The 27,724-nt window shown below is 51.6% G+C and overlaps 1 protein-coding gene across 1 annotated transcript in view; it reads right to left on the reverse strand.

Moving 5' to 3' along the window:
* LOC119108115 (Down syndrome cell adhesion molecule-like protein Dscam2) overlaps positions 1–26,980 on the reverse strand; it is a 49,067-nt gene extending 22,087 nt beyond the window's left edge. Inside the window, exons 1-9 of the mRNA XM_037231693.1 lie at positions 26,971–26,980; positions 26,113–26,230; positions 23,460–23,644; positions 20,464–20,602; positions 19,452–19,579; positions 18,679–18,913; positions 12,167–12,363; positions 7,470–7,613; positions 31–165 (exon numbers count right to left, since the gene is read on the reverse strand). Coding sequence (XP_037087588.1) covers positions 31–165; positions 7,470–7,613; positions 12,167–12,363; positions 18,679–18,913; positions 19,452–19,579; positions 20,464–20,602; positions 23,460–23,644; positions 26,113–26,230; positions 26,971–26,980 — 1,291 coding nt within the window. The remainder of the gene's footprint in view (positions 1–30; positions 166–7,469; positions 7,614–12,166; positions 12,364–18,678; positions 18,914–19,451; positions 19,580–20,463; positions 20,603–23,459; positions 23,645–26,112; positions 26,231–26,970) is intronic.
* Positions 26,981–27,724: the final 744 nt, after the last annotated feature.

Consider the following 27,724-nt stretch of genomic DNA (forward strand, 5'->3'; position numbering starts at 1 on the left):
CCTGCGGGGACCTTTCTACCGTGCACTCACTCTTCCGGACGCATAGATACGCGGCCGAGGCGACCATCAGCAGGCTGACGAGGGAGGCGACCACGGGCACCACGACGCGCAGGCCCAGCGTGGGGCCCGGCCGCAGGTCGGCTGGCACTGAGGAGGCGCCCACGTCTGCGGGGCAGAGGCGTCGCGGGTCAGCCGGCCGCTTGAAGGGCACCGCCCTGGGCTGGTGATGCGTCAGTTTGATGACTAGCCTTGACCGAATACCACTGCAGACACTGAGAGTGAGAGTTCGGCTAAGCGGGGACAGGAACAGCTGTGTCAGAGCAGTGGCAGCACACGGATTCACGTGGATCACAGAGAGCAATACAACACAGACACTGTCACACGCATGTGACAGATCAGGGTCACAGAAAATCGGCAGCACACACGCAAGATTGGCAACGCTGGGAGCCTTTACCATGCAAATCCAGCAGAGCTGACTGAGCAGATGCCATGCTGTTGCGTGCGTGACATGTGTTAGATGGAACCAATCGTTGCTCTTACCCGTCCGTGCTATCAGGGGCTACGTCCCGCACGTTGGGGGCTCAGACTGGTAAAAGTGGTGGTGGTGAGGGGGAGGAGGAGGGGAGGGAAACTCAAGGTCAACGGACCCACCCGGAGGGGAGGAAGCCACAAAAAGTGAATACAATGTGGTCACACTCATTTTCGCCTCCCCCCGTGTTTTTTTAGCAGAAGCTTCTACTCATACTTTTAATTTAATTCATGATTACTAATAAGTGCCTTTTATTTACACCGCTCATTGCAAAAGCACGCCTCGAAATCACAGCTAGCCAAAACCACATCACTGATATCATCGATCGTCAAAGCACACCTTGACATATATGTTACGCACAATGACAGAGAAGGGTGTCGTGTACTGAGCAAAGTGTGGCTGTGGAGACGGTCACGGGTGGTGAACGGTGGGCTTGTTTCAAGGAGACGGCGACCTCGGAGGATCCGTGGCTGTGGGGGCGGTCACGTGTGGTGACCAGTCGGCTCATTTCAATGATATCGCGGTGACCTAGGAGGATCGATTACTGAGCACACTCCACCGTGTCCAGAAGACACGTCGTTCATAAGTGTGAATATACTGGGCCAGAGGGGCACTGTTAAAGAGCAAAAGCTGGTAGAGGCCCAAAGCATCGTCCAGTTGACACTATTATAAGCCAAGGCAACAGTTGAGAGTGGAGCCCCCAGATCAGGGTTGCGTCGGTATCGGTCCATCCTCAGGAACAGTACTGTAGTGCTCATTTCAAAGCCTCATTTGCCAAACGATGTTAAACCATAATAACATTTCTTTGCTTCACCAGGAATCTCCTTTATTCACGACCATAGACCATGGCTTAGCTCGATTCCATTTCTTAACTCATCATTTCCTCCTTTTTTCGTCTTTCTCCATCCTGGCAGTACTAATGCTTTTATTATTTGCACTACTTTCCTGGGAGAATCACAAGTCCGATTTTGTCAAGAAGTGCAACTCCATCCTTCTCGATATAAAACGCGTCGCCACCTCACCCCACGGCCAGTAAGCTTCGTATCCAGTCGCACGTTTTCCCTCCTGCCCTATACTGTCCCATGTCCATTACTGCCCCTCGATGCGGGGAGGGGCTGCAGCGTGTCAACAACATAGTGGTAGAGGTGGCGGGCTGTGAGACCGGGATCATAGCCGGGGCTCGGTGGTAGAGGTGGCGGGCTGTGAGACCGGGATCATAGCCGGGGCCCGGTGGTAGAGGTGGCGGGCCGTGAGACCGGGATCATAGCCGGGGCTCGGTGGTAGAGGTGGCGGGCTGTGAGACCGGGATCATAGCCGGGGCTCGGTGGTAGAGGTGGCGGGCTGTGAGACCGGGATCATAGCCGGGGCTCGGTGGTAGAGGTGGCGGGCTGTGAGACCGGGATCATAGCCGGGGCTCGGTGGTAGAGGTGGCGGGCTGTGAGACCGGGATCATAGCCGGGGCTCGGTGGTAGAGGTGGCGGGCTGTGAGACCGGGATCATAGCCGGGGCTCGGTGGTAGAGGTGGCGGGCTGTGAGACCGGGATCATAGCCGGGGCTCGGTGACGATATTACACATCGCCGGCTGCCGAAGCGCTGGGTTGGCGTGGGCAACTGGTCTTGTGAGATTGATCATCATCATGAACATATCACATGCAACTGATCTTGTGTAATTGATCTATCGTGACAGCCTTGTTGTGCTCAGAGATCTGGATGATTCGCGGGATCCGGTGGCGGTACGGTCCCGTTTACCCCTCACCCGCTATATGCCAGCGTGCGACCCAGGTGCAGCGGCCTGGGCACCCTTGTGCTGCCAGCTCTCCGCTTGTCGATAGCTAGAAAGACCTTTTCGAATCGCATGGCCTCATCCTTAGGCCGTCTGCCACTGACTTTCATCGCCTCTCGCACCCCCAGGGATCTTGTTAAGAAACTAGATGATAGGCTTGCGCTGTGTAACGACAAGTTGTTGATGAATACTATTTCATATTTTTGACACCTGTTTGGATGTGTTTACGTTGTTGTAATTAATGTATTACTATACTATCAACCTACAAATCATTAACCAATAATTCACTTGCTACATTCATTCGTCGATAAAAATGAACTGAACTGAACAGAACGGTTTTGCAACTGACCATCGATAGGATATTTGAAGACAAATTCACGATCGAACCCGAAATGGTCTATGGTCGTGAATAAAGGAGATTCCTGGCGAAGCAAAGAAACGTTATTATAGTTTAACATCTTTTGGCAAATGAGGCTTTTAAACGAACACTACAGTACTGTTTCTGAGGGTGGACTGATACCGACGCATCAATACCGAACCCAATAAGCTTACCATTTCTTAACACAACATAAGAAATCACAAGAAACCCTCCATGAGATTGTTAGGCTGCTGGTCACCCCGACCTTTGCTTCCGGATTTCTGTCCCACGCCCCTATTCTCACTCAGCCGCCCGCCGTCATGTGTTTGGAACAGGGATTTCATGTTCGCTTTGAATAACTTACGCCTACTGATGCCATGACGCCAGCTTCGCACGGTATAGCCATCACGTTCCCGTGCAGTTTTCGAGGCATCGGTTGCTGGCACGTTTTGAACGTTTGGAATTATGACCTTATGGTGAGCTCTGAGCCCCTCCCCCAAGTCCCACCGCTGGTGCATTTTTGTTTACCCGGCAAACAAAGGCCGTTCCTGAGCAGCAAACAAAAATGTCGTGACTTTTTCTAAAGTTTCTTCAATGCGCATCTTTTCAAGCATCACTTTTCTCTCCGTCGTTTTTAGAACGGTTAGTAGGGGTGAGCTTTGTGCAACATATGGAGTAAAAACGACTCATAACACGGTAAATTACGAAAATGAACAAAAAAGTAGGTCTTTGCACAAACCTCAAGCTGTCACACAACAACTTTTTATAGCTGAGATGTGAAAGCATGTTTTCAATTAAGAAGACATTCTTTTACATCTCAGCTGTAAAAAGTGCAATTTATTATATCTATTTTTTGATATATATATATATATATATATATATATATACACATGTATAGACCATATCTATATTTCAGCTATCATATTTGTTATAGCTGAGAGGTAAAAGAGTGTGTTTAATTAAGAAGACATTCTTTTACATCTCAGCAATAACAAATGCGAGCAATTATCACCATCATACCATAAGTTATCATTCAGGGCCAATAATATTTTTACACAACCAACTCAATACAAAATTTTACTTTTGGATTCGTGTTTCGAAAAATTGGGTTGTTGAAAATGGATAATATGAATGAAGGGCCGCTGCCTCCTTCCTTGCACCGGCTTCCACTTTGCACTGCCGTCTCTAGGGGTCGAGTTGTGATGGATCATCACGACCACATGCGTCAGACCACAGAACACAGAGAAGCTACATGGCACATAATGACGCTTTCTCGCCTATGTGGGAATGTGAATGGTGAGCCTACAAAATACGGTTTGGATATTATCGCTTTCCACGAGCCGCCATGCCACTCTAGCCCGGATTAAAGGCATTTTTGGCGTCCACTCACGGACGGGCTACAATGAACAGGCGAAGGAATGTACAGGTGAAGGAACACGATAGGAATGGTTCCCCATTCGCATGGAAGTGTTAGTTGACGTGGCGATTTTCATGATCGTTCCCTGCAGGTCACAGTCAAGCCCTGTTTAAGACTTCTAACCCACTTGTTTCTGAGCTTGAAGCACACGAACGTGGGCAGTCTTCTACGCTCCGCCTATCTGAAAGTCACCCGGACATGCGCGAGCAACGTCATAGGGACGTAACACAAGCCTCAAACATAATGCCGCCTCAAAAGCTGTGCTATGCTCATGGTCAGGATTTATTCACTCTCACAGTCATTTCGCGTTAGTAAAGTAAGTGGGTCATGCAGCTAGCATATTTGCTAGCATATTTCGGAGCACGTATACGCGTCTGGAACATGAACACGTACATGACTAATGTGTATGATGTACCTATGCCTTGTATGCCCTGTATATAATGTGTATGCCTTGGTCTCAATTTCATAAAAAATATCGGCGCCAAACTTGATATTGAACACTTATTTACAATAGTAATCCACATATTTACCACTTTTAGAAGTTTCAAGGAAGCTCTTCCTGGGGTAAAATTGTGAAAAACCGCGCTGCACTTCAATTACATTTTCCTGAAAAAAATAACTCCTAAAGGGACTCTTTTGCATTTGGAGGAATTGGGGCAAGCATGATGCCTGGCATAACCAGGATCACGTTTGAAAACTACTCTAAGTACTATTTTTATAACGAGGAATGCAGGCATGTTACTTCATTGTTTGATTGCGTCACGAAAGAAGTTTATGTAGTAGGTAGAGTCATTTGGCGCTTTGGCTACTTAGTCACCTAGATTCATGGCTCTGGCGGCAACCGCTATGCAAAGTGCCGTTGCCCGTCGTGCTGTCCTATTGGAACAATTCCGGAACTTTTGCTTAAAGTAACATGAAGCATCCGAGTGTGGCACGGAATGAATCACTTAAAACACATCGGTTTTCCGAACGGTTGATTTGTGGCGGAGACACTGCGCATTCTTCACGCTGAGTTTCAGCTGCCCGAGCGCCCAAAGCAACGCGCTAAACGTGGGAAACAGTTCCCGGCCTAACGTAAAGGTAGTCGCTTGTCAAACCAGGCCGATTAGCTCGTGTCGTAAAGCTCAAATATCTCACGGGCCAATCTAATTCCCTGTCACCATGGAGCATGAAATAGAACATCAGAAATGCTAGCTGCACGCATGCCTGCATATTCCAATTGAACAGTAATTCTAACGCACCGGCACATGAGTGCTGGGCAGGGCAATCACAGCCCAGGCACCTGTCTCATGCACTCTCCTTATTCCTGTTTGCGGTCCGATCGTCGGTTGGCACACCCTCCGCCGGCGTCCCTGTCCGACGCCGCTGCGGCGCAGCGGTCGCGCCGGCAAGTGACATCCGGGACTCTCGTGCGCGCCGATGCGAGGCGGCAGCCCGCGCTTCACCGTCGGCGGCGCCCGACTGAAGCCCGACCTCTGACCTCAGCGCACGACCCCAGAGCCCGTCACTGCCCCTCCGGGCCGCCGCAGTCGCAGAACCGGATGAGCACTATGTAGCGTACCACAGGCGTATGCAGGATTTCGCAATGGAGGGGGGGATACAATGCAAAGTTTTTCATTAAACAGCGAGTGTACAAGGACACGCGAAATATGTTACAGGGCGTTAAAAAATAGTCGCACAGTTTCCATTGGTTTCTTTCATGTGTCTGCAGAAATCTGAAAGGCCGATTTGCATTCACACATAAATCTTTATTAGTGTACAACGGATTTGTTCATTGCCATAGCCACATCGTTCGGGTGTCCATTTGTGACTTCATGAGCGGGCCACTGCCCCTCTCCCCCCCCCCATGGCTTACGCTGGCCCTTCGAAAGCTGCATTTTCCCTCTCCCACCCCACTAATGCATGGATGCATGCATACTGCAAGCAAAAATGGGGAGCCAAATAGTCCAAATTTCAAAGATCACTGAGACTAAGTAAAACAGACCGAGAAAAGCGGAGCAAATGTACTGAACATGTCCATATTGATAACAAAAGTTTTAAATCAGCTCCTACCCGAAAAGCTGCAAATTTCTTGTTTGTTTTTGTGTGACAAGGCATGGGACAAAAAGAGCAAATATGGAAAATGCAAGGAAACTATCATACAACCAGAGCTACCAAGGGTCAAAGGATCGTCAAATGCATGAAGGGGCCCACTAAGACCTGAACGTTCTTTCAACACCTAAAATGGAACTTTCCGACAAAATTTGTCCGCTTGCTGCCAGAATGGTTGCAAAACTGGTATGAGAGATTCCCCTCATGAAATATCGGGGACTACTCGGCCAATTTGGAAAAAATAACCCGCATTTTATTGCTCCCTATAAGATCTTCAATTTCTAAAATTTCACAAGACTCTCTGTTTCATGATCATTGCTATAATGTCCGTCACTTTATAAAACGCAAATGCATTTATGGCTCGGAAACGAGGCCAGCTGGTCACACTAAATTTGGCGTATGGTGGGGACCTTCTTTCGCCCATCACAGGGGCCTCCTACCGTACGCTGGCTCTCCATCACACAAAATCCGTCCGGCATTGGGACCTTCACTCGCTCATGACAAACATCCCTCCAAAAATCAGTGGGACCACCTCTTAGGCTAAACAGTCGCACAACAGTTCCTGAAGGCAACCACTCACTTGATCGCAGCCCCCTCGATATTGACGCGGGCCACCTGCCGTACCTTGGCTCTCAGCCAGTTAGAAACCTTGCATTATTGAAGAGTGTTTTCATCCATGGTATGGGCCTCGTGCAGCACGAACATGTCAAGCCAGCGCGGATCTGACCGGAGCTAGGAGCTCCACATGACCATTACGTTGCGTTGCTGGTCAGTGCCGGACCTGCTGGACGGATCATCGCCGCCGGCCGTGCATGCACACTCAACACCTATCAGGCATTTTCGAGGGTTCTCACGTGCAGGAGTGTCAGGCCAACTGACAGATCCGTGCGTCCTGACCAGCGTCACGCGCACGAGTGTGAGACCTACCAACATACCGGTGCGTCCTGACCAGCGTCACGTGCAGGAGTGCCAGACCTACTAACAGACCCGTGCGTCCTGACCAGCGTCACGCGCTCGAGTGTGAGACCTGCCAACATACCGGTGCGTCCTGACCAGCATCACGCGCACGAGTGTGAGACCTACCGACACACCCGCGCGTCCGAGCCAGAGTCACGTGCAGGAGTGTCAGACCTACCGACAGACTCGCGCGTCCTGACCAGCGTCACGCGCAGGAGTGCCAGACCTACCGACAGACTCGCGCGTCCTGACCAGCGTCACGTGCAGGAGTGCCAGACCTACCAACATACCGGTGCGTCCTGACCAGCGTCACGTGCAGGAGTGTGAGACCTACCGACAGACTCGCGCGTCCTGACCAGCGTCACGTGCGAGGCGACGCCCGCCGGGTTGGCGGCCGTCACGTTGATGACGTAGGCGGCGGCCGGCAGCAGGCTGGGGATGACGTGTCGCCGCACGGCGCCGCCCAGCTCCACGCTCGCTGCCGGCATGGGGCGCGTGACGTCAGGCGAGCGGATGTGAGCGGCAGATGAACGGGGCGCGCGGCTGAGCGCCGGCCCTGAAAGGAAGCCCCGCCGGCTACGAGCGGACGCGGGCGATCATGTGGAAACAGGGATCGTTCGGTGGTGGCGGCGCATCCGCGGAATCGAAAGCGCAGGTGACCTTCCCGCTCGCGGCAGCGCACCGCCGACCGTAATGCGAATGTTGTGCCACACCGCGACAGGTCCTTTTCCAGCTGGGGGCTCTTGGCCGTGCCTCATAACTGATCGCTCTGACCAGCGCACCCCGCGGAGGGCGACACAATGGGAGGTCGACCTCGAAACCAGTCCGTGATCGGGCGAGGACACGGGAGGCGCCCTTCTTCTGTACGTGAATTATTGTTTGAGCATTATGACGTGGGGCGAGCATACATGTCATGCACCACTAACTAACGCGTTTATTACACGGTACTAGTGTTGTGGTGTCCACGTGCCCATGTCGTAATTCAGAGAGGTCGGTGCGGTTTTGAATAATAGAAAGTACGCAAAAGTTAGCATATGAGATTTCATTTCTCATATGGCGAATACTACATAGTAACCGCGATCGCTACGGCTCAAAAATGTGTTCCAAAAGGGCATTCATTTCTAGCCAGATGTTATGTGCTACGAACGCTGCGGCAGCCAGCTGCTTCCATATAGGTTTGGAGTTGCGCAGGATACTAAGGTATATATATATATATATATCTATATATATATAGCATATATATACATAGCATATATATACACCACACCACACCACCCCACTATATCCTACCTAGCTATTATATATTATTACTACATCCTTATACCTAATACCATTATATATATATACATATATAATATATATATATATATATATATATATACATATGCTATGTTTTACGACTTTTTGCTCTCGTTAAAAGAATTCGAACTCTTTTGTGTGGATGCAATTTTTGGATCAGTGCCCATAGTAAGCGTTGCTTGTTGCCTGAATCCCGACGCCTCCAATCGATCGTGAAATGTTAGAGCAATAGCAGAATCCTGCGGCAAAAGTCTCACGCGCCGCAATGCTCGGCACAGTCCGCCCTGGCCAATGATGGCACTGCACCTTGACACCATGATTACACCACCTTGATACCAATGACTGACACCACACCACGCCGCGGCCGCCGCCACCTGCCGCCAGGTCATCCCAATCGACGACAAATAGCGGGTGTCTGTGCTGACCCGACCCCACTCCGCCACAGGAGGGTGGATTAGAACGCAGGCGCTCCAACCAACTGAACTATCGGGACAGAAATAGCCGGCACGGACACATTTTTCACCTTTGAGTCAGCTTCTAAGAATGATGTAAAATATGTGTAAGCCCTTCCAATTCCCTAGCATTAACAGTCGCCAGCAAAGCTCACACGCACATTGCATAGCTTCCCGTGCTGGCAACGTGTCGTGGACTTGTTTCAGGACCTAGATCCCGCAAGTGGCCGGGATTCGTGCAGGGGAAAGGCGAAACTGTATGCGGAGGAGCCCTGACTTCCAGACAACATACGCAGACTTGAATATAAACCAGCAAAGCTCTGTATACGTGACCTAGCTCTGCTCCGACCGATAAGAACACCAACGTACTTCATGCCAAAAAAGTAACGCTTGAACCACGTAATCACCAAAGTGAGTACAGGACCTAGACACCGCCGCCAGTGTACCACCACAACCGATCGCTGTTCACCTCACCACCATGGCGCGCGCTCCTTTTCGCCGGCTCTGCAACCGAGTCGCACCTTTGGCGGCGCGTCCGCGGCGTGAGGTGAGCCGGAATGGGTTGAGCCTGCTTTGCTTCTGGCTGACTGGGGCCTACTCTACTGAGATGAGAGCAGCAACCAACACGTAGAGACATTCAGGTTACACTAGAACATGCCTGCGCACGTGCACTGCCCCCCCCCGAAGTGGTGCGCCCCAGAAGGTCCCACCGTACGTGGGCAGAAAACACGTTAAACTAGACAGCATTATTGGATCCTTACAAGACACTCAGCTGCTGAGGCTATATGGCCTCGACGATGCGAGTATGCAATGCGGCGCACTCGGCATAGAAGCACTCACGCACGGAGAGCACCAGCGTCTCGTAAGCAAGGTGAAAGGCCTTCTCGTGCGGTGCTTCGCTCTCGCTCTCGCCCTCACTCTCGCTCTCGCTCTCGTTCTCGTTCTCATTCTCATTCTTTGGCTCCCTTACTCGCTCGCTTGCCGCTCTCTCCTCCCGTCGGAAATCAAAATCAGCTACGTCATTTTTGTTTAGCGCACGTTGACCGAGCTCGACATCGCATTCTGGCGCCTCTTCCGCAATCCATGAGAGCGTGAGTCGACCTCTCTTCGCCTTGACCTTTCGTCCGCTAGCGTGGCTGGCACAGGGCCTCTCCAAATGGGAGCACGTCCCGACAACTACGATGGTATTTCACGGATTCTCGCAGACATGGTAGACGTTGATGATCTTTGACGACGACACGGACAAGCATTTCACCGACATCATCCACACAGGGGCGGCTCTCCAACCTAGTCTCTCGCCTTGGTCGCTGCACCGGACGGTCACATGTTTCCAAACGACTCTGTACATGGTTAGGAGCACTCAACTAAACAAGTGATATGGTCTCTTGCCAGAGATCTGCCGATGCGGAGGGGGATAAGGTAAAGCTATTTTACGAGTCGGCCCAGATCGGCCGGGTCTGTCCGGGTACTGTGTCCGGGTACTGTGTCCGGGTACTGTACCTGTGTCCCGGTTTGATAACGTGATGGGACCAACAGCTGAGTGCAATAAAATGGTGGACTTGGGAAACTCACGTTAAGTGTATGGCGTGCAAAAATGGAAGTAAAGAACCTTCTATCAGTTTCTGGACATTTGCTGCACTTCGCCCGAGACCCTCCGCCTTGGCCAGGCGGCAGCGGTGCGCCTTCTGTATGCGTGTTAACATGTGATCATAATCCCAAACTGTTCATATCCGCTCTCGGCCTCCTCGATCTGAAAAATCGTGACATTTTCGAACGCATATGGCACTTTGACTGCGTGATGGGGGACCTGAGGACCACCATGGTGAGGAGGGAGTAATGGACCTTTTGAGTCTTATCCTCTCGGAAACTCGGGGGACAGCGACGAGGGCGGTCCAACTGTTAATGATGATATCAGTGGCGAGATTGGATATAAACGGTGAGTGAGCACAGACTGTTGCATGCTAGTAGCGAGCGTCAAAACCAAGACGGATAGCTTCCGCAAACGTAGAGAGCTTATTTACGACTGCAGCCGTAGACGCTACCATTCACATAATTCACGAAAAGTGTATAACTACTCGACTTACCATCATTCAAGCATTCTAGAAACACGCTCGAAAAAAGCTGATCGCATCCACAAAACAGTTCACATTTCACGACTATGGCGACGAGCTTTATCGTCAACAGGGCGGTATGGGTAAGAGATCACCTCTACGAAAACTCCTCGCGAAATTGTATGCGTTTTATACGAACTTGAAAGCAAAGTTACGCATGACTGAAGCATCACTCCACATATCTAATGCTTCTGTGTCGATTATATTTTGCATTCGTATTTGTATTTTTGTATTTGTATATATTTATTGCTGATGTAAGCAACAGCTAACACAAAGACAGCATCATCGAATGTATGCTAACCAAATTTGTACTAAAATGAACCTTTGAGCTCAGCAAACACGGCACGCTACCTACTCTGGACATACAACTTCAGTTCATTGGAAGCCTACATATGCTGGAGAGGTGTTGAAATAGCAACAGCGACTTTTTTAGACATGAAACTAGTGTAGTGAGTAGTTAGAGTTTTCACAAGCGGAACTGTGAAATATCGATCCACTTGGGCATTGGTTGACCTAGAGTGTGTTAGGCAGGTACATATGTTGGTTGCCAACGGGTTTTCCAATCATGAAATTTGTGACGAAATAAAAAACCATGTCGAACGAGAAAGGCAAAGCCAAAGCTCCAACAAAACGGCTGAAAACATGATCAAACTTAGCTTTTTCAATTCCGTGTCACCACCCTACTAAGAAGACGAGCGCATCATTCATGGAATCACTCAAGACGAGGTGACAAGCACCAACACTACCCTCAAGCCACCATTTATTACAAGAACATAAAACAAAATTTTTTACCGCCAGCCGATACCTTGATCTTTCAAAAAACGACAGAATTAAATCCCAGGTATAACACGGCCACACACCGATACTTCCAGCGAAATACGCAGCGTGGGACGTCCTTTTGACCACTGAAGCTGTCGAGTCATCGGGGAAAGATCCTAGTTAAAACCAGTGCAAGAGAATAATGCCTACGGTTTGGAATGGAGATGGCCTACTTCTAACGCAATCAACTGTCTCCCTCAACTCATCCTTTCAATCTGTGCTGGTCGATCTATTGATGTTTGCTGGTCTTTGCCACCTGCCACAGGCAAACACCCTTCCAAGCAAGCATTGTTTTCAAAGACGTCTGCTTTGTACCACCAACGGTCTCTCGGCCTCTCGCCGCAACTGACCTGTATCGTTTGGCACATCCGCCAGCCACCAGCGCACGGTGAACCGACGCAGGGCGCAGCCGGGGGCACTCCAGAGGTCAAGCCGCACGGTGACCTCGGTGTCGTTGACGGTCACGAGCCGGTCGGGGTCGGCGAGAGAGGGCGGCCGGCCGGCGGTGCGCGCCTTGATCGGCTGGCTCGGCTCGCTGTCACCCAGTCTGCGGCGGCAGGCAGACGCAGTGTTACGCGTGGAGGTGAGCTCTAGCCGCGCGCTGCTTCCATGAAGAGAGACACGCGTCCCGTATCGACCAAAGCGTGCTAGCTAAGTGAATTGATCATGTTATAAAATCGACGCACGTTGTCAGTTTTCTATCTGTCGCTGCTGGAAACGGGATTCAGTCTCGAATTTCACGTTTCCTTTCTTATCACCGCTTCCACGACAAAAACCACCATGGTTTAGGCCAAGGCGACATTCATTTGAGAGAAGCCTGTTAACTGGAAATGCAACATACGTTTGGGAGTAGGGGTCGGGTGGGAGCTCTGATAGTTTTGTACGCTGTTGTTTGCGTGACCATCATTCATTTTCGCTTATCCTCCTATCAACACTACACGTGAACATGGTAAACGGTTGCGGGGACTCAGAAGGTGAACGATAACAACACACTGGGACGTAGGCCGCGCGTTATCAACATGCCTGGCAAGACAATGTCGAGCTCAGACCCCTGGAAATGTTAATCGTAGAGGTTACGACAGATATGCAAAACAGATGTCTGAAAATCTTCGAAAACAGTAGAAACGTGTTACACAGGGCAATATTGGGATCTTCCAAAGGCTCTCGGCCAGACAATTTTGAATCGCGATGTCGCATGTCCACTTAATTATCTAACAGGCTGGAATAAACTACCGGATAGATCGAGGCACTCCTTGTAACTGAGGTCCGGGAAAAGGCCGTAAAGACTGCTTCATCAACTTTCCGTGGACCAATAAAGGCCAACGCCACGCTCGAGGCATTGCTGGATGACGAGTCACGCTTTATGTACGGTGGATTGCGTAAGAAAAATTATCACGGTCTTACGCCAAGTTCCGGTCCGAATCAAAGTCCCGCGAAAATTGTGCGTTTGACTCGCCACGGACCTCTTGTGCTCGCTCGGCTAGTTATCCTCCCACACAAGAGCAATATGGGCGGAGACGTCTGCCGGGAGGAGTGCTGCGCTTATCCTGTTTCCTTATCGCATCGTCATCTGATGCGTCGATGAACGTTACACTGGTCGTGATCCGGTCATCTGGCCAGACCTCACCAGTACCCATTATGTAGCCTCAGTATTTCGATGCTGAGCGAGGCGCGGGTAAACTGTGGCACGTGAAATGAATCCATCCTGTGTCCCTCTCCCCAGTTTTACGCTATCAAAGACCTCTGGGGTTGATCAGGAAACGGAGGCACGTGACAGATGAGAGACCAAGGCAGACCTGACACAAAAGTTCAGGATCAAGTCGTTGCCCTGCCAGATGAACCCAAGCATGCCGAGAATGCCGATACAGGGAATCTCTGAGCGCACGCGCTGCTAGAATGTTATGTTTAATTGAACAGCGCTAGCAGTAATGAGGGCAGAATTCGTCTCCGTTCATGCCATTCTCCCGTTGTCTCCGTCCACACCGTCCACCCGTTGTCTCCGTGCATGCCTTCCAGCCAAATAGGACGGCCAAGCAGCTCTGAACTTCTCCCGTCAAGGGAACCACCTCTATCCCTGTCCGGTGAACTGGTGAACTAGCTATAGTTTAGTGCACTCCTGCAGTTCGCACACATACTCTTCAGGACGACGGAGAGGGTATGGGGAAGCTCATTCTCCAGATTCACTTAAGCAGGCAGCGAATAGCTATAAGGGGAACGAATGGTTGAAGAAAAAGGTAGGTGTGGTGCGACGTTTCCCACTGAAGACGGCCTCGGGACAACACCCACCAATTGCCGTCAATGACCTCACATACTTTCTGACGCAGTTGTCATAAATCAACCTTAGGTCAAACCCAGACGACAGCAGCCCTACACGAAGTAGGAGCTGGATAAGTTGCCATCTAATGAGTCGCTCTATACAAAAACCGGCCCCCGCTGATTCGGGCTGTGGGAAGTCCTTAACAGTAGGCTCGCCGAGCGCCGACCCCCTAGATTTGCCTGCGACTCATGTGGCGCAACCGCGTCCCGCAAGCGCCTCAGCTGCGCCGTGACTGTCGGCTGATGACACATGATGACATACGGGTGGCGACGCCGGCACCAGAGCGGTCGTTAGCGGTGATTTGTCGCCAGGCCAGGCCTGAGGAGCGCCCCACACGGCCGTGACCGCCAGCCGCCGGTGTCGCAAACGGTGGCGCACCGGGCCGCCGGCGACGACAGCCGCGCGCCCGCCTGATCAAATTCCAGCGGCGCTCCCGGCGCGCCGGCGGCGGCCCCGGCGGCGGTTTGCGCTAGCAGCCCGAGGCGCGGACGCCAGGGATTAGCGCCAAGGGCAACGGCGCTGCTGCGCAAGGAGCTCCAGCAAGCGGCTGTGCTCCCGCCACGCTAAACCCGGGAAATGAAAGCTTAAAAAGGACGAGCTTAAAAGAGGAGAGCTGCTCCACTACTGGGGCAATACATAACGATTGTTTTACGGAAGGACTCAGATGAGGCAAAGTATCACGGGTGGAAGAATTGTTCGAACTGTTGCTCTCGTCTGGTGCGTTAGTATGCACACGTACTAATAGTGTGTGCACACTAACGCAACAGACGACCACGATAGTCGGAACTATGATTCCACCCGTGATCCAATTAAAAATAATGTGATGTGTCGATGTAGCTTTCGTTATTTGTACACTTTCCGACCCAGCCTCATGCTTGCTCGCTGAAATCCACGGCCGGAGTGTGTGAGGGGCAGCAATATGTGCTCATATAAGGAGTCTAAGGAGGCATGAGGACCAAACAAGGGACGGAGGACGGGCTCTTCATGCAAGCTTGCTTCCCGTGCAGCAACAGGCCGTGAATCACGTATAACTTTCACAAAAATGGGGCAGTGATTATTCTCAACTGCCATGTGATCTAGGTGTACTGAAAGATGGTTGTTGCAGAAAAGGGTTACAGAGATAAACCGACATTGTACGTATTTCCAGAAAGGCGGCAAAACAATCACACACCATTTGAAAAAGCGTTGTGGCACTACTCTAACAACGCTTGTAAACAGAACAACATTTTCTGACGGCTTCTCCGCAGAGTATGCTGAGGCCACGGCTTCAAACTACTTACTGCTCTGACTTTTCTCTTCTTATTTATACACGTATGCGGTACTTTGTTCGTTGGCCTGCATTACATTAAAGAGTTTAATGATCCATAAATCTGTGACAATTTTAAGTTTTACCCGTCATTGGCATGCGATTTTTACCCACGTCAACATTCGAATTCACAAGCCTGTTTGCTCGCCTGCACATCTCCAAGTCTCATGCTCGGCAGTACGCATGTATGGTTGCTATGCTCGGTGCAGGGTAACCCATGGGGGACCTGAGCCAGCTGGCCTTTGCGCGCGATAAGCCCCCCCCCGCAGTGCATCAAATTTATTGCTGCAATCGTGCGAGGTCGAGTCAAGATCATCTTGGTCTCATGCCAGGCCATCACAGGCCAAAAATGTTCTTTGCGACAAAGTTCGTGCTGGGTAATGCTTTGCAGCCTGCATATTTCAGCAACGAAATCAGATAAGAGGGATATCCTAATGCAACATGAAGGCGCTGTTTGCCACATATATCTCCCTGGAGACGTCTAATGCATGATCTAGTAGGTCAGCTCAGCCTGGGCCAGCGTTGTACCATGTTGTGCACTCAACATGGGGCTGAAACTGAACATGTTATGTATTATGCGAAGACCTCCATGCCTTGCACACAGGCCCAAGGCGCAAGTTCACAGATGACCTAGTGCGTCAACTCATCACAAGTCATCAACGCGGGGCTCAACAGCATACAACGCGTACGACGACTTCTGAATGGAAACGGAGTTCGTCTCCATTTGACAGCTGGAAAAATCTCTGCACACTTCCGTCATCACTGTCCGGTGAGTGCTGAAGACGTTGCTGGGCTGGTATGCATACCGGCCTCGCATATAGTCCCGTCAAACGAGCGAAAACGACAAGGTAGGAGTCCGACTAACGGCTGCTCCATCAGCTTCGTGAGTTGGAAAATCAGGTGATATGGAGCGATGAAAAATGATTTGTGTTAAACCAAGCGCGAACTGAGCAAAATCAACGCTACTGGGCTGCTCGTCACCCGGAGGTGATGGTGGAGAGCGAGCTACAGTGAGGTCCGTAGGCGACGTGCTTGCTGGGAGGAGACTATCCATGGGAGGATCATCATCTACTGGTTTGGCCAGGCCCTCTCAGTAAAGGATGATGCCTACGTGAAAATGATGCGGCAGGTGACGATGAGTATGCACCAGTTGGGCATGCTCACCGCACGCTTTTCCGTAAAGCCATAATCAGACGAGGCCAATGAAACCAGTGATAAAAATATACATTGGTGGCTCGAGCCCATAAATATTAGCCCACATCCAATGGGGGAAGGTCTCCTAACCCCTCAGGATTTTCGAGGATGGACCAGAACGAATGGTGGAGATTCGTAAATCTTTCTGTATCTGTTCAGACATTTTTTGCACGCGCTGTGAATAAATGAGCCCAGTTCACCTCAGGTCGTCGACCCGCGATTGATCAAAAGGCGTCGATGTTCCAAACTATTTGGAGCGCCGTGGTCTGTTGTCATTGCTCATTGTTCGGTTTAACCCTAATCCCCGTTGGAAGTTTATCAGGTACCATATTTATTGCATGGGCCCAAGCTAATGACCTGAGATCAGCTTTTTGCCGACTAGTTTCATTTTTGGGCAAAATTGTGTCACTGATGGGATTTTGTCGCTTGCAAAATTTTATAACATCTCAAAAATCATCATCAGTTGTCACATTTTCATCAATCACCAGCCGCTATATTTATTGCAGAGGCCATGTCACTGACCTGAGGTCAGCTCTTTTTCTGCTATTTTCATTTTTCGGCAAAATAGTGCCACTAATGGGATCTTGTCAGTTGTCAAATGCTGTAACAACTTAAAAATGTTGTGGGACCTTAAGTATCCCAAAGATCCATGGATAAGGCCAAACATGACCTTTACCTTTCTTATCACTCTTACAACCAGGAAGCTTTTGTTTTTTACAGACTTGTAAGTACTTCTTCCCCAGCAAGGCAAATGCGTGCGTGCTAAGGCCAGGAGAAAGCTCTAGCGAGCGCCCTACCCGCCTCCTCCCTCCCCCCGCCCCCCGCTCTCGCCGAGCGAGTAGGTTACTACCGGCCAGTCGGGCGTAGGCTGCAGTGCCAATATATTCTCCATGTGAATAGCTGGTGCTGCTCACTGAACCATACCCGTTTCAATGCTCAATGCGAACAAATGAAAAAAAGAATCCATTTTGAAGCATTCGGTTCAACAGCAAAATGTTTTTAAGATCTGAAACAGCCAGCTGTCCGAGAGCGTCTGATCTCCTGACGCTGACGTCCTGACTGACGGTGTCTGATCTCCTGACGCTGACGTCCTGACCGACGGTGTCTGATCTGCTGATGCTGACGTCCTGACCAACGGTGTCTGATCTGCTGACGCTGACGTCCTGACCGACGGTGTCTGATCTGCTGACACTGACGTCCTGACCGACGGTGTCTGATCTGCTGACGCTGACGCCCTGACCAGCGGTGTCTGATCTGCTGACGCCGACCTCCTGACCGACGGTGTCTGATCTGCTGACACTGACGTCCTGACCGACGGTGTCTGATCTGCTGACGCTGACGTCCTGACCGACGGTGTCTGATCTGCTGATGCTGACGTCCTGACCAACGGTGTCTGATCTGCTGACGCTGACGTCCTGACCGACGGTGTCTGATCTGCTGACACTGACGTCCTGACCGACGGTGTCTGATCTGCTGACGCTGACGTCCTGACCGACGGTGTCTGATCTGCTGACGCCGACCTCCTGACCGACGGTGTCTGATCTCCTGGCGCTAACGTCCCGACCGACGGTGTCTGATCTCCTGGCGCTGGCGTCCTGACCGATGGTGTCTGATCTCCTGACGCTGACGTCCTGACCGACGGTGCCTGATCTCCTGTCGCTGACGTCCTGACCGACGGTGTCTGATTTGCTGACGGGCACTGGCCGCGGGCGACTGGCCTTTTGACGATCGCTGGCCTGACCTTTTCACAGTCGCTGGGTGACTGACTTGCAAGCTGCTACTGATAGGCCATATCTGCTCTGTTGACAGCACCTAATCGAGCACATCTGATTACTACAAACTCTGACCGAGTGTGTCCGACCAGCTCAAACTCAGATCGACCGCACCTAACTTGCTGAAGGCCTTTAAACAGGCGTGGCTGACCATTTATCTCAGACCGACCGCACCTGACCTGCTGAGGGCTTCTGCCCCGGCGTATCGAACCTGCTGACAAACTGTTACGAACGTGTCTGACCTCTTCACGACCCCTGACCGGCGTGTCTAACCTGTTGAAGGCGCGCAGGCGCAGATGGTAGACGGTGCCGCACGTGAGACCGGCCAGCTTGTATTCGCGGACAAACCGCTCCAGGGCGACCTCGGACCGGTGGAGCCCGTGGCCGTGCCAGAACTCCAGCCGATAGCCGCGGATGACGAGGCCGTGTGGGTCACCCGACGACCAGCGCACCATCAGCCAGTCACCCATGCTGTTGCTCACCAGCAGCGTCGGGGCGGGAGGAACACCTGGCAGCGACATAAGAGACATCTAGCGACATAGCTGTAAGCGCTGTTTCCAAGCTGGTTTATAGGGGCGAAGGTTGCATTCGTAAAGACCGCTCCATGACGGTTGAATACGCTCTTACATGCCCCAGAAATGTCATGTACGCTAGCAGTCGGCGTCTCCAGGGTTTTCATTAAAGTAAGCACTGATACTCCGAAAGCTATTACATAGCTATGAAACGGTCCGGCGTTTTTGTGGCGTGGACAACTAGCATAAAATGGGTTGTGCACAACACACAGTTTTTGGGACATTACCACCCGCCAGCCGTTACTTCTGTACACCTCCTTAAGCTGGCTTGTACAGATCCACTCATCCGCTTTGCCTACATGGCTTCATCTGCCTCTCACCCTGGCAGGACGGGCGGGCACAGCAAATCATGCGCGCTTTAAACAACGGCTAGGCGCGTGAGATCCTGACGTGCTACGCCCCTCCTTCTGCATGTATCCGTCGTAGCTCCGTGTCGGCCGTGACGCCCGACGCCGGCGGCCCCGGGGGACGCACCGAGCACACTGACGGCGTACGTGACGGACGCTGTACTCTCCCGGTTGTACGCCCGGCACGTGTAGTTGCCATCGTCCCTCCGGGTCACGTGACTCAGCTGCAGTGAGCCATCCTTCAGCGTGACGAACCTGACGCAGAACAGACGAAGCATGACGCGCCACACGCATCCCGGGTGACGTGGGGGGGGGGGGGGGAGGTGGGACGGACACAAATGGACAAACGGATGGCACGAAACTGAAATGTGCTTGAAGGGTGGTGCTGGACATCAGCGAGGAAAATTCACTGAAATAACCCCAGCAAACGCCCATTTGACACGATCGTTTTACAACCATATGTATAAGAAGCGCTTGGCTGGGTGACATGGACCATTTTGCATATTGTCCTCAGGTCACGTGACCGCAGTTTGAGGTGTGCATGATCCCCGGTGCCTGCCCTTGCTGCCAGGGTAAAGAACATAGCGTCGGACCCCATAAATCATCACAGCATAGGTGACACAAGGCGAACATTTTAAGCTAGCGGACATAATATGTGACCACCCTGCACACTCCCACGCGGTCAGCTGAAAGACAAACGACTGCCCGGTATGCACTTGGTGACCAACGGCACTAGCTCATCACATCTGGGGACAAACGGCACTAGCTCATCACATCTGGGGACAAACGGCACTAGCTCATCACATCTGGGGACCAGCGTTAGCAATCTATTGCATGGAACACTGACTTTGTTTACTGGAAACCAGCGACTCATGGCGTTTGTTCAGACCACCTTTGGTTCACACTGCCGGAATCCGCATTACGACCACAGCTTCTTCACGCCATAACCATTTCGCCAAATATCACCAGGGCGCCTGCTGGCATCTTTATGGCAGCAAATGCCATAAAACTAAGTGAAAGCGTAGCCTACGGCCATTCTGAGCATCCCACCCAAACGCCACTGAGCGCGCCGAGCTGCCACGAGGTGGCTCAAAGTGGTGTCCGGCGGCGACGAAAGGTGGCGGTAACGCTGAACTGACCTAGGATCGTGGACGGGCTGGCCGTCCCGGTACCAGGTCCGGCTGGGTCGCGGCTCGCCCACGTGGCGACAGGGCAAAGTCAGCACCTCGCCCTCGTCTACAGCAACGGACCGACTCAGCGAGACCATCTGCACTGGCACTGCGGGCGCGGGGAGAAGACGGTCCGAATAGGCACGGCAGTCGCGTCAGGATAGACTCAGCGGGACCATCTGCACTGGCACTGAGGGCGCGGGGAGATGACGGTCCGAATAGGCACGGCAGTCGCGTCAGGACCGACTCAGCGGGACCATCTGCACTGGTACTGCGGGCGCGGGGAGATGACGGTCCGAATAGGCACGGCAGTCGCGTCAGGACCGACTCAGCGGCCGCACAGACACGACGGTCAGAACTGATACGACAGTCGGGGGCGGGGGGGGGGGGGGGGACACAGCGGTGAGGACAGACGCGCAGGCCACACGTGGTCGGAACATGTAAGACAGCTAAAACAGACACGACAGCTAGAGAACACAACAGTGAGAGCAGACACGGCGACCGAAACATGCACGACAGTAAGGCAGACACGGAGGAAATGTGCGCAGGCCCGCTGACGTCGGTGCGGTGTTGTACTGAACTGGTGCTGAAGGTCAGCTTCTGGTCACCGACACCGTCCGTTCAGTCTGCGGCGCAGCCATCACAGCCGACAGAGGCCCAATATCCCCGGCGAGAGCGCGGAGTGGTAGGCGCAGGCGCAAGGCCAGCCGAGTCCAAGGGTCAGACTGGGCTGCAGCCCTCCTCGGAAACTGATTCTATTCATCGATGGAGCTGCCCGGGACGTGACACAATCCGACGCACCTAGAAATAGCGCCGCGGATCGCTCCAAACAGCGGCCATCCGATTCAGTTCAGTCAGGTGGTGAGTGAGGTCAGGAGAGCAACGCCACACGTGCAGGAATCAAAGCGCAGGTCGGCGGGGGGGGGGGGACGGGTTGGTTTTCTGCAAAACGTAGTGACAGGGTGAAACCGCCGCTGAGGAGACAGGACCAGAACATAAAGACTTTGCGGTGCCATGCAAGTCATACCACTCGTACATTTCTACCAGGATATCAAAGCAGTGGATGTCATGGTGCTTTTTGTGCAGTACACCTTATGTGCAAATTGTTTCTGAATGTGTTCTAAGAGTATGCCAGGACGCATGAATAAAATACTTTAGAAAGTCAACCCCGAAGCCTGATGACTTCATATCTAACAAAGATGCATCGGCGTTGCGTGAGTGCAGTCATGGGCTCCAACGAGTTGATGGATTACCCAACACTCTCGGCAGTATGTTGCTCACGTTGTAAATGTCACGTTCCTGTTATTTTCCAGCTCGTCATTTACGAAATACATGCAAATGTAAATGTACTACACACGTAGTTCGAGAAATGGCTGGGCAAATGGTTAATGACTACCATTAGCGGCCTCACTGTCTCATCACCCCAACCAGAATGGCAGCGGAGCTTACAACACACATTTTCAACAAATGGCCATGGGACATCTCACTGACGCCAGAAACTGAAGTCCAGAAGCCAATCACAGTCTCCGTGCGGCAGGATGGTGAAGCGGCCTCCCCGGTACTCAACAAAGCGGTTCAAAACGAAGTCACCGCTATCAGCAGATCAGTTGGAAGCGCACTCACCGTGGTCGGATGGGTGGTTGACGAAGCGGGCTTACCGTTTCTACACGAGGCGGTGGTGAAGCGGACTCACTTTCGCCGCACAAGATAGTGGTGGGGTAGACGCCCCGTCACCGGATACGGTGATATGGTGAGGTGGACTCACCGTTGCCGGACAGGGTGATGGTGAGGTGGACTCACCGCTACCGGACAGGGTGATGGTGAGGTTCTTTCACCGTTGCCGGACAGGGTGGTGGTGACGTGGACTCACCGTTGCCGGACAAAGTCGGACAAAGTCATGTTGGGTAAACTCACCGTCACCGGACAGGGTGATGTTGAGGTGAACTCACTGTTGCCGGACAAGGTGATGGTGAGGTGGCCACACCGTCACCGGACAGTGTGATGTTGAGGTGGACTTACCGTCACCGGACAGGGAGATGTTTGAGGTGGACTCACCGTCACCGGACAGGTTGATGTTGAGGTGGACTCAGGCGTCACCGGACAGGTTGATGTTGAGGTGGACTCACCGTTGTTGGACAATGCTGATGGTGAGGTGGGACTCATCGTCACGGGCAGGGTGATGATGAGGTGGACTCACCGTTGCCGAACAGGGTGATGTGAGGTGGACTCACCGTTGCCGGACAGGGTGATGGTGAGGTGGACTCACCGTTGCCGGACAGGGTGATGGTGAGGTGGGCTCACCGTTGCCGGACAGAGTGATGGTGAGGTGGACTCATCGTCACCGGACAGGGTGATGATGAGGTGGACTCACCGTTGCCGGACAGGGTGATGGTGAGGTGGACTCACCGTTGCCGGACAGAGTGATGGTGAGGTGGACTCATCGTCACCGGACAGGGTGATGATGAGGTGGACTCACCGTTGCCGGACAGGGTGATGGTGAGGTGGACTCACCATTGCCGGACAGGGTGATGGTGAGGTGGCCACACCGTTGCCAGACAGGGTGATGGTGAGGTGGACTCACCGTTGCCGGACAGAGTGATGGTGAGGTGGACACATCGTCACCGGACAGGGTGATGATGAGGTGGACTCACCGTTGCCGGACAGGGTGATGGTGAGGTGGACTCACCGTTGCCGGACAGGGTGATGGTGAGGTGGCCACACCGTTGCCAGACAGGGTGATGGTGAGGTGGACTCACCGTTGCCGAACAGTGTGATGGTGAGGTGGACTCATCGTCACCGGACAGGGTGATGGTGAGGTGGACTCACCGTTGCCGGACAGAGTGATGGTGAGGTGGACTCACCGTTGCTGGACAGAGTGATGATGAGGTGGACTCACCGTTGCCGGACAGAGTGATGGTGAGGTGGACTCACCGTTGCCGGACAGGGTGATGGTGAGGTGGACTCACCGTTGCCGGACAGAGCTGTAGTGAAGGGCACGGGCCGCGAGGGCCGCCCCTCGCCGGCGGAGGTGCGCGCCGCCACCCTAACGGCGTAGTCGCCCCGTTCACTTAACCCAGCCAGCGAGTGCAGCAGGGCGGCCGGCGACACTGGCAGCCGCTCCTCCGTGGCCGTGGTCGATGGCGACACCGCCCTGGGACAATACACGCCAGGCCCATGATCTGTCAGAGACGCACGATGGAATGTAGGCGAAGCTTGGGTGTCGATTCCTCAAGATGATTGGAGAAAGGGTCGGAGTCGTGGAAGCCACCCAAACGAGGTTAGTATGAAAAAACTTCTCTGAGTTCGTCCGCTTATTTATGGTTACGCATGCGTGCACACACGTACGCACGTAAACGCACACAGAGAGATATACACGTGTATATATGCTATATATTATATATAACCCTCATATATATATATATATATATATATATATATATATATATATATATATATATATATTGGCAGGTATTCTGGCAGCTTGTTTGGGTTCTTTATTTACGCCTAGTAGCTCACATCAGCTTCTTATAAACGCGCCAGTTTTGTGAAGCAATATGAAGTCAGCTGCACCTCATTCTTGCATTCTGACATGCCAAAACTGCGTGTTATTTACCATTATGTGCTTAGGTAATGCATTATGTATTAGACATGTGTGCATTCACAAGCAATGATTGTCCGAAACAGATACATGAGACTATCGCAAACCATTTACGTGCATATTCTCGAAACATTCTCTTCAAACTTTCATTCTCTTCAAACTTTACAAACTTTATCGACAAAGCAAATGCATTTCAGTTAATGTAAAACAAAATATCAACACTCCTCCACGCAGCCACATTTCCAAGCTCACATATATAGCATCAGCACTCCTCCACCGTTCCAAGCTGTTATGGCTCTGAACGGAAGGCGACCCTCACCGGTTTCAGTTCGAACGTGCGGCAAACGACGCGCTCATCGTGGCAACGGCGTGCGCGACACTGGTTGATTGCAATAGCGTTGCGAGTTGAAATGGCCCTTCAGTGACCGTGCGATTGTACATCTGTACGTCGCATGTCCAGGGGAGCAGCCAGAGCCTTGGTAAGGACACATGAGGCGCATGAGCCACTAAGGGGGCACATGACTGGCGAAGGATCCTTGATGATGAAAGACCCCTTCTCCGAAAAGTTATCTTCTGATAGCTCAGTTCAGTTCGGTGCGTCGCGTTTGCATTCTCGAATACTCCCCCTGCTTTTCAAGAAACCAAGTCAAAATAGGTACAGGGTGAACGAGAAAGGTTTAGATTCTTGGAGGCTCGGAGAAGTCTTGGAACTGGAGCGTAACCGAAGCGTGCAAGGAGAAGGGGTTTGGACAGCGTAACGTTACGCTGAGGATGTGTTTGTGCACAGTGACACATAATGATACACAGCCGCATCATTTCCTAGTGCAAAATTGGTGCAAGACAGCAATATAGCATCCTCCCGATCAACTAATAAATGGGTGTGCTATCTAAATAATGATACATTTTGTGCTCCTGTTCCTGGACAAGCCAGCCCAAGGTCTAAACAAACATCACAGAGACCATTAACCCACCTAAATAATGGCTTAGTAAAAATTGCAGTGCACGCACAAGTCTGTCCATTCGGAAAGTGTATTATTTGGTCAATGGCCAGTTGATATGGCTTTAAATCGTGCCAAATCTAAACAAGAGCAACAGGCTTAAAGCCGTATACCGTTGGCTTCCGTTCATAACAAGCGACGCACCCATTTTTGTTCCGAGCCTCTAGTTCAGTTTAGGGACAAACGGGGTAATATTTTTGGTATGTTACGCCTAACACAGCGTAACCAGAGGAGATGGGTTTTATCTACCGTACTATACCGTAGCCAGAAAGAAGAGGGATTGAAAATTACTGTAAATGTGTAAAGCATTTGACGAACGGCCCCCAAACTAGTGGAGGAAGAAAGAGACTACTGATATGTTTTAACTCCACTGCTGTAATATCATTTTCCTTCATTCTTTCTTGCCACGCCGGAGGCAAAAATATAGCAATATTGATGATCCTAGTCACGCGTCGAACAGTTACCTAAATCGAGATGTACATCGTTAAATGCTAATTCTCGCTATATACATATATAGGTGTCGGGTTATAGGTATATACGCATGTAACACACATTTGTTGACTGACGTGCGTCGCATCGTTTCACATTTTCTTGTGATCGGTAGGAAAGCCAAGGGTGGCATGATACATACTCTGTCCAATATTACAGCCCCCCCCCCCCCCCCTAGTGATCCTGCACGTCCTCTGGGTAGCCTGTAGATGCATTAGGAGCCTGCCAACGTCTACAATGGTGGTACAAACATCTTCAAGGTCTGTCGTCTAATGGTCATTTGACTGCCTCGAATGAATTTTTCTGTTCCGGTAAGGTCACTCACACACTGAGGGCAATTGCTCCCTCGTTTTACTTGTTTTGAATTCGTCCAACCCGCGTCTGTCGGTAAGCTCTTATGGCCGGTCGGGTCTTGAAATATATTTTTGATGAAGGTTTCTGAATCGATCTAATCTGAGCTATCAACAAGCTGGCAGCGCATGAATTTAATACAATCATGAAATGCACCCACCTGGCAGCCTGCCACCTCCTCACCTGACGTAAATCACGTAAGACGTGATAATTCCGTTCGGCTCGTTTGGCGGCAGCCAGCTGACAAGCGCGCTCTGCGCTGACGTCACGGCTACGGCGACAGCTGACGGCTCGGAGGGCACTGTTGGAGGATCACGACAAGCGTCAGAGGCCGGGAGCGGGAGTAAAACGCTGGCGCGTCATGTTGAGCTCGTTACTACCAGATATCGAACAGCGAGTTAGCGCACCGTGGCGGGGATATCCATTTCTTTATGGAACTGGGTAAAGGTGTCAAATTCCGGCACAAGAAGTTTTTCCACCCAGCAGCCCGAGTCGCCTTTACCCCCGAGCCGCGGAGAGATCCACACGTCCCGAGTTAGCCATGTTCATCATCCAGCGTGCTCTGTCGCGTGGACCGCTTTGGTAATCACGACAACCGTCGATGACAAACGAGCACGGCACAATTTGCGGCACAAGCCCGTTCATACAGCAGATTCAGCTATGGGAGCGTCCACTACAGACTGTCTTTTGCTGTTGTGAATAATAAGCAGACTCTGGAAAATCTCTCAGAACAGTTCTGTTTGGATGAGGTTACGCCCGTATTATCCGCCTACTGCCCGTGATGGTAGCCTATGCATGCACGGTATCAATTACTAACGATATGCCAATACCCACCCGTTACACGTCCGTTTGAATTTTTCCCATCATAGTTGTACATAAATAAGAATTACCGGATAAATTACACGCAGCTTCCTTCTTTTGCGTTGAAGATTGCAAATAATGTATAAATGGAGGCAATTCCGACTAAAAAAGCGCAAGTAACAGTGCATACTTTCCTTGAGGTAATATCTGGCCGTCATTTCGCAAGCATCACATCTGTACCGGTATCCATGCTCGTAATTTCCTCATATCTACCCCTTTACTCTTTCCATATGGGTCCCTACAGGCTCTCACACCCGATGAAATCCTTCGCCAGGATCCTATTTGTAAGTTCCGGCGTCCATTGGTCTATCCCCTATGTAAACATACTGGGCTTTCCTAAGCTGCTGTTGATGCAGCTGCCGGTGTGCGCCCACGTCCAGGAGGACGCCAGCCTCGCAACGGGGAAAACACATCAGTTCGCCGGGTTCGCATTTACCAAGAGATTGCGTGCTGCATGGAGTCAGAAGCCATCGATGGTCCCGGAAATACCAAGCCAAGCGAGCACCTGACCTTGGCCACCTCCACTCTGGTCGCCGTGCGCGCAAGCTGGGCATGTTATGCCCCCAAGTTAACCCGATTTGCGCAATCCGCCCAGGAATGGTTGCTCCCTGGCAACTTTTGGCGTTTCCGTGCGGCAGGACGAAACCGATAGTTCGCGAAATCTTATCCAAATCCTGCCGCCGAAGACCCCAAGGTATGTAGGCGTGACACCATCTGTCCCGTGGTTAAAAACATATATCTAATACTACCTCAGAAGACAACATATTTTATATCTAATGCCGTAGATATCTATTATGTGGTGCTAGATATCAATGAAAAACTCGCTGGGGCCAGAAAAAAAAACATCCCGAACAAATGATGCGTGCGAGCGAAGGCGCCAAAGCCGACACGCGTGCCGGGCAATACTGTCATGCGGTCTGCGCAACGATCGCGC

Source organism: Pollicipes pollicipes, unplaced genomic scaffold, assembly GCF_011947565.3.
Source record: "Pollicipes pollicipes isolate AB1234 unplaced genomic scaffold, Ppol_2.1 Scaffold_6686;HRSCAF=7923_pilon_pilon_pilon, whole genome shotgun sequence".
NCBI classification, from domain to species: Eukaryota; Metazoa; Arthropoda; class Thecostraca; order Pollicipedomorpha; family Pollicipedidae; genus Pollicipes; species Pollicipes pollicipes.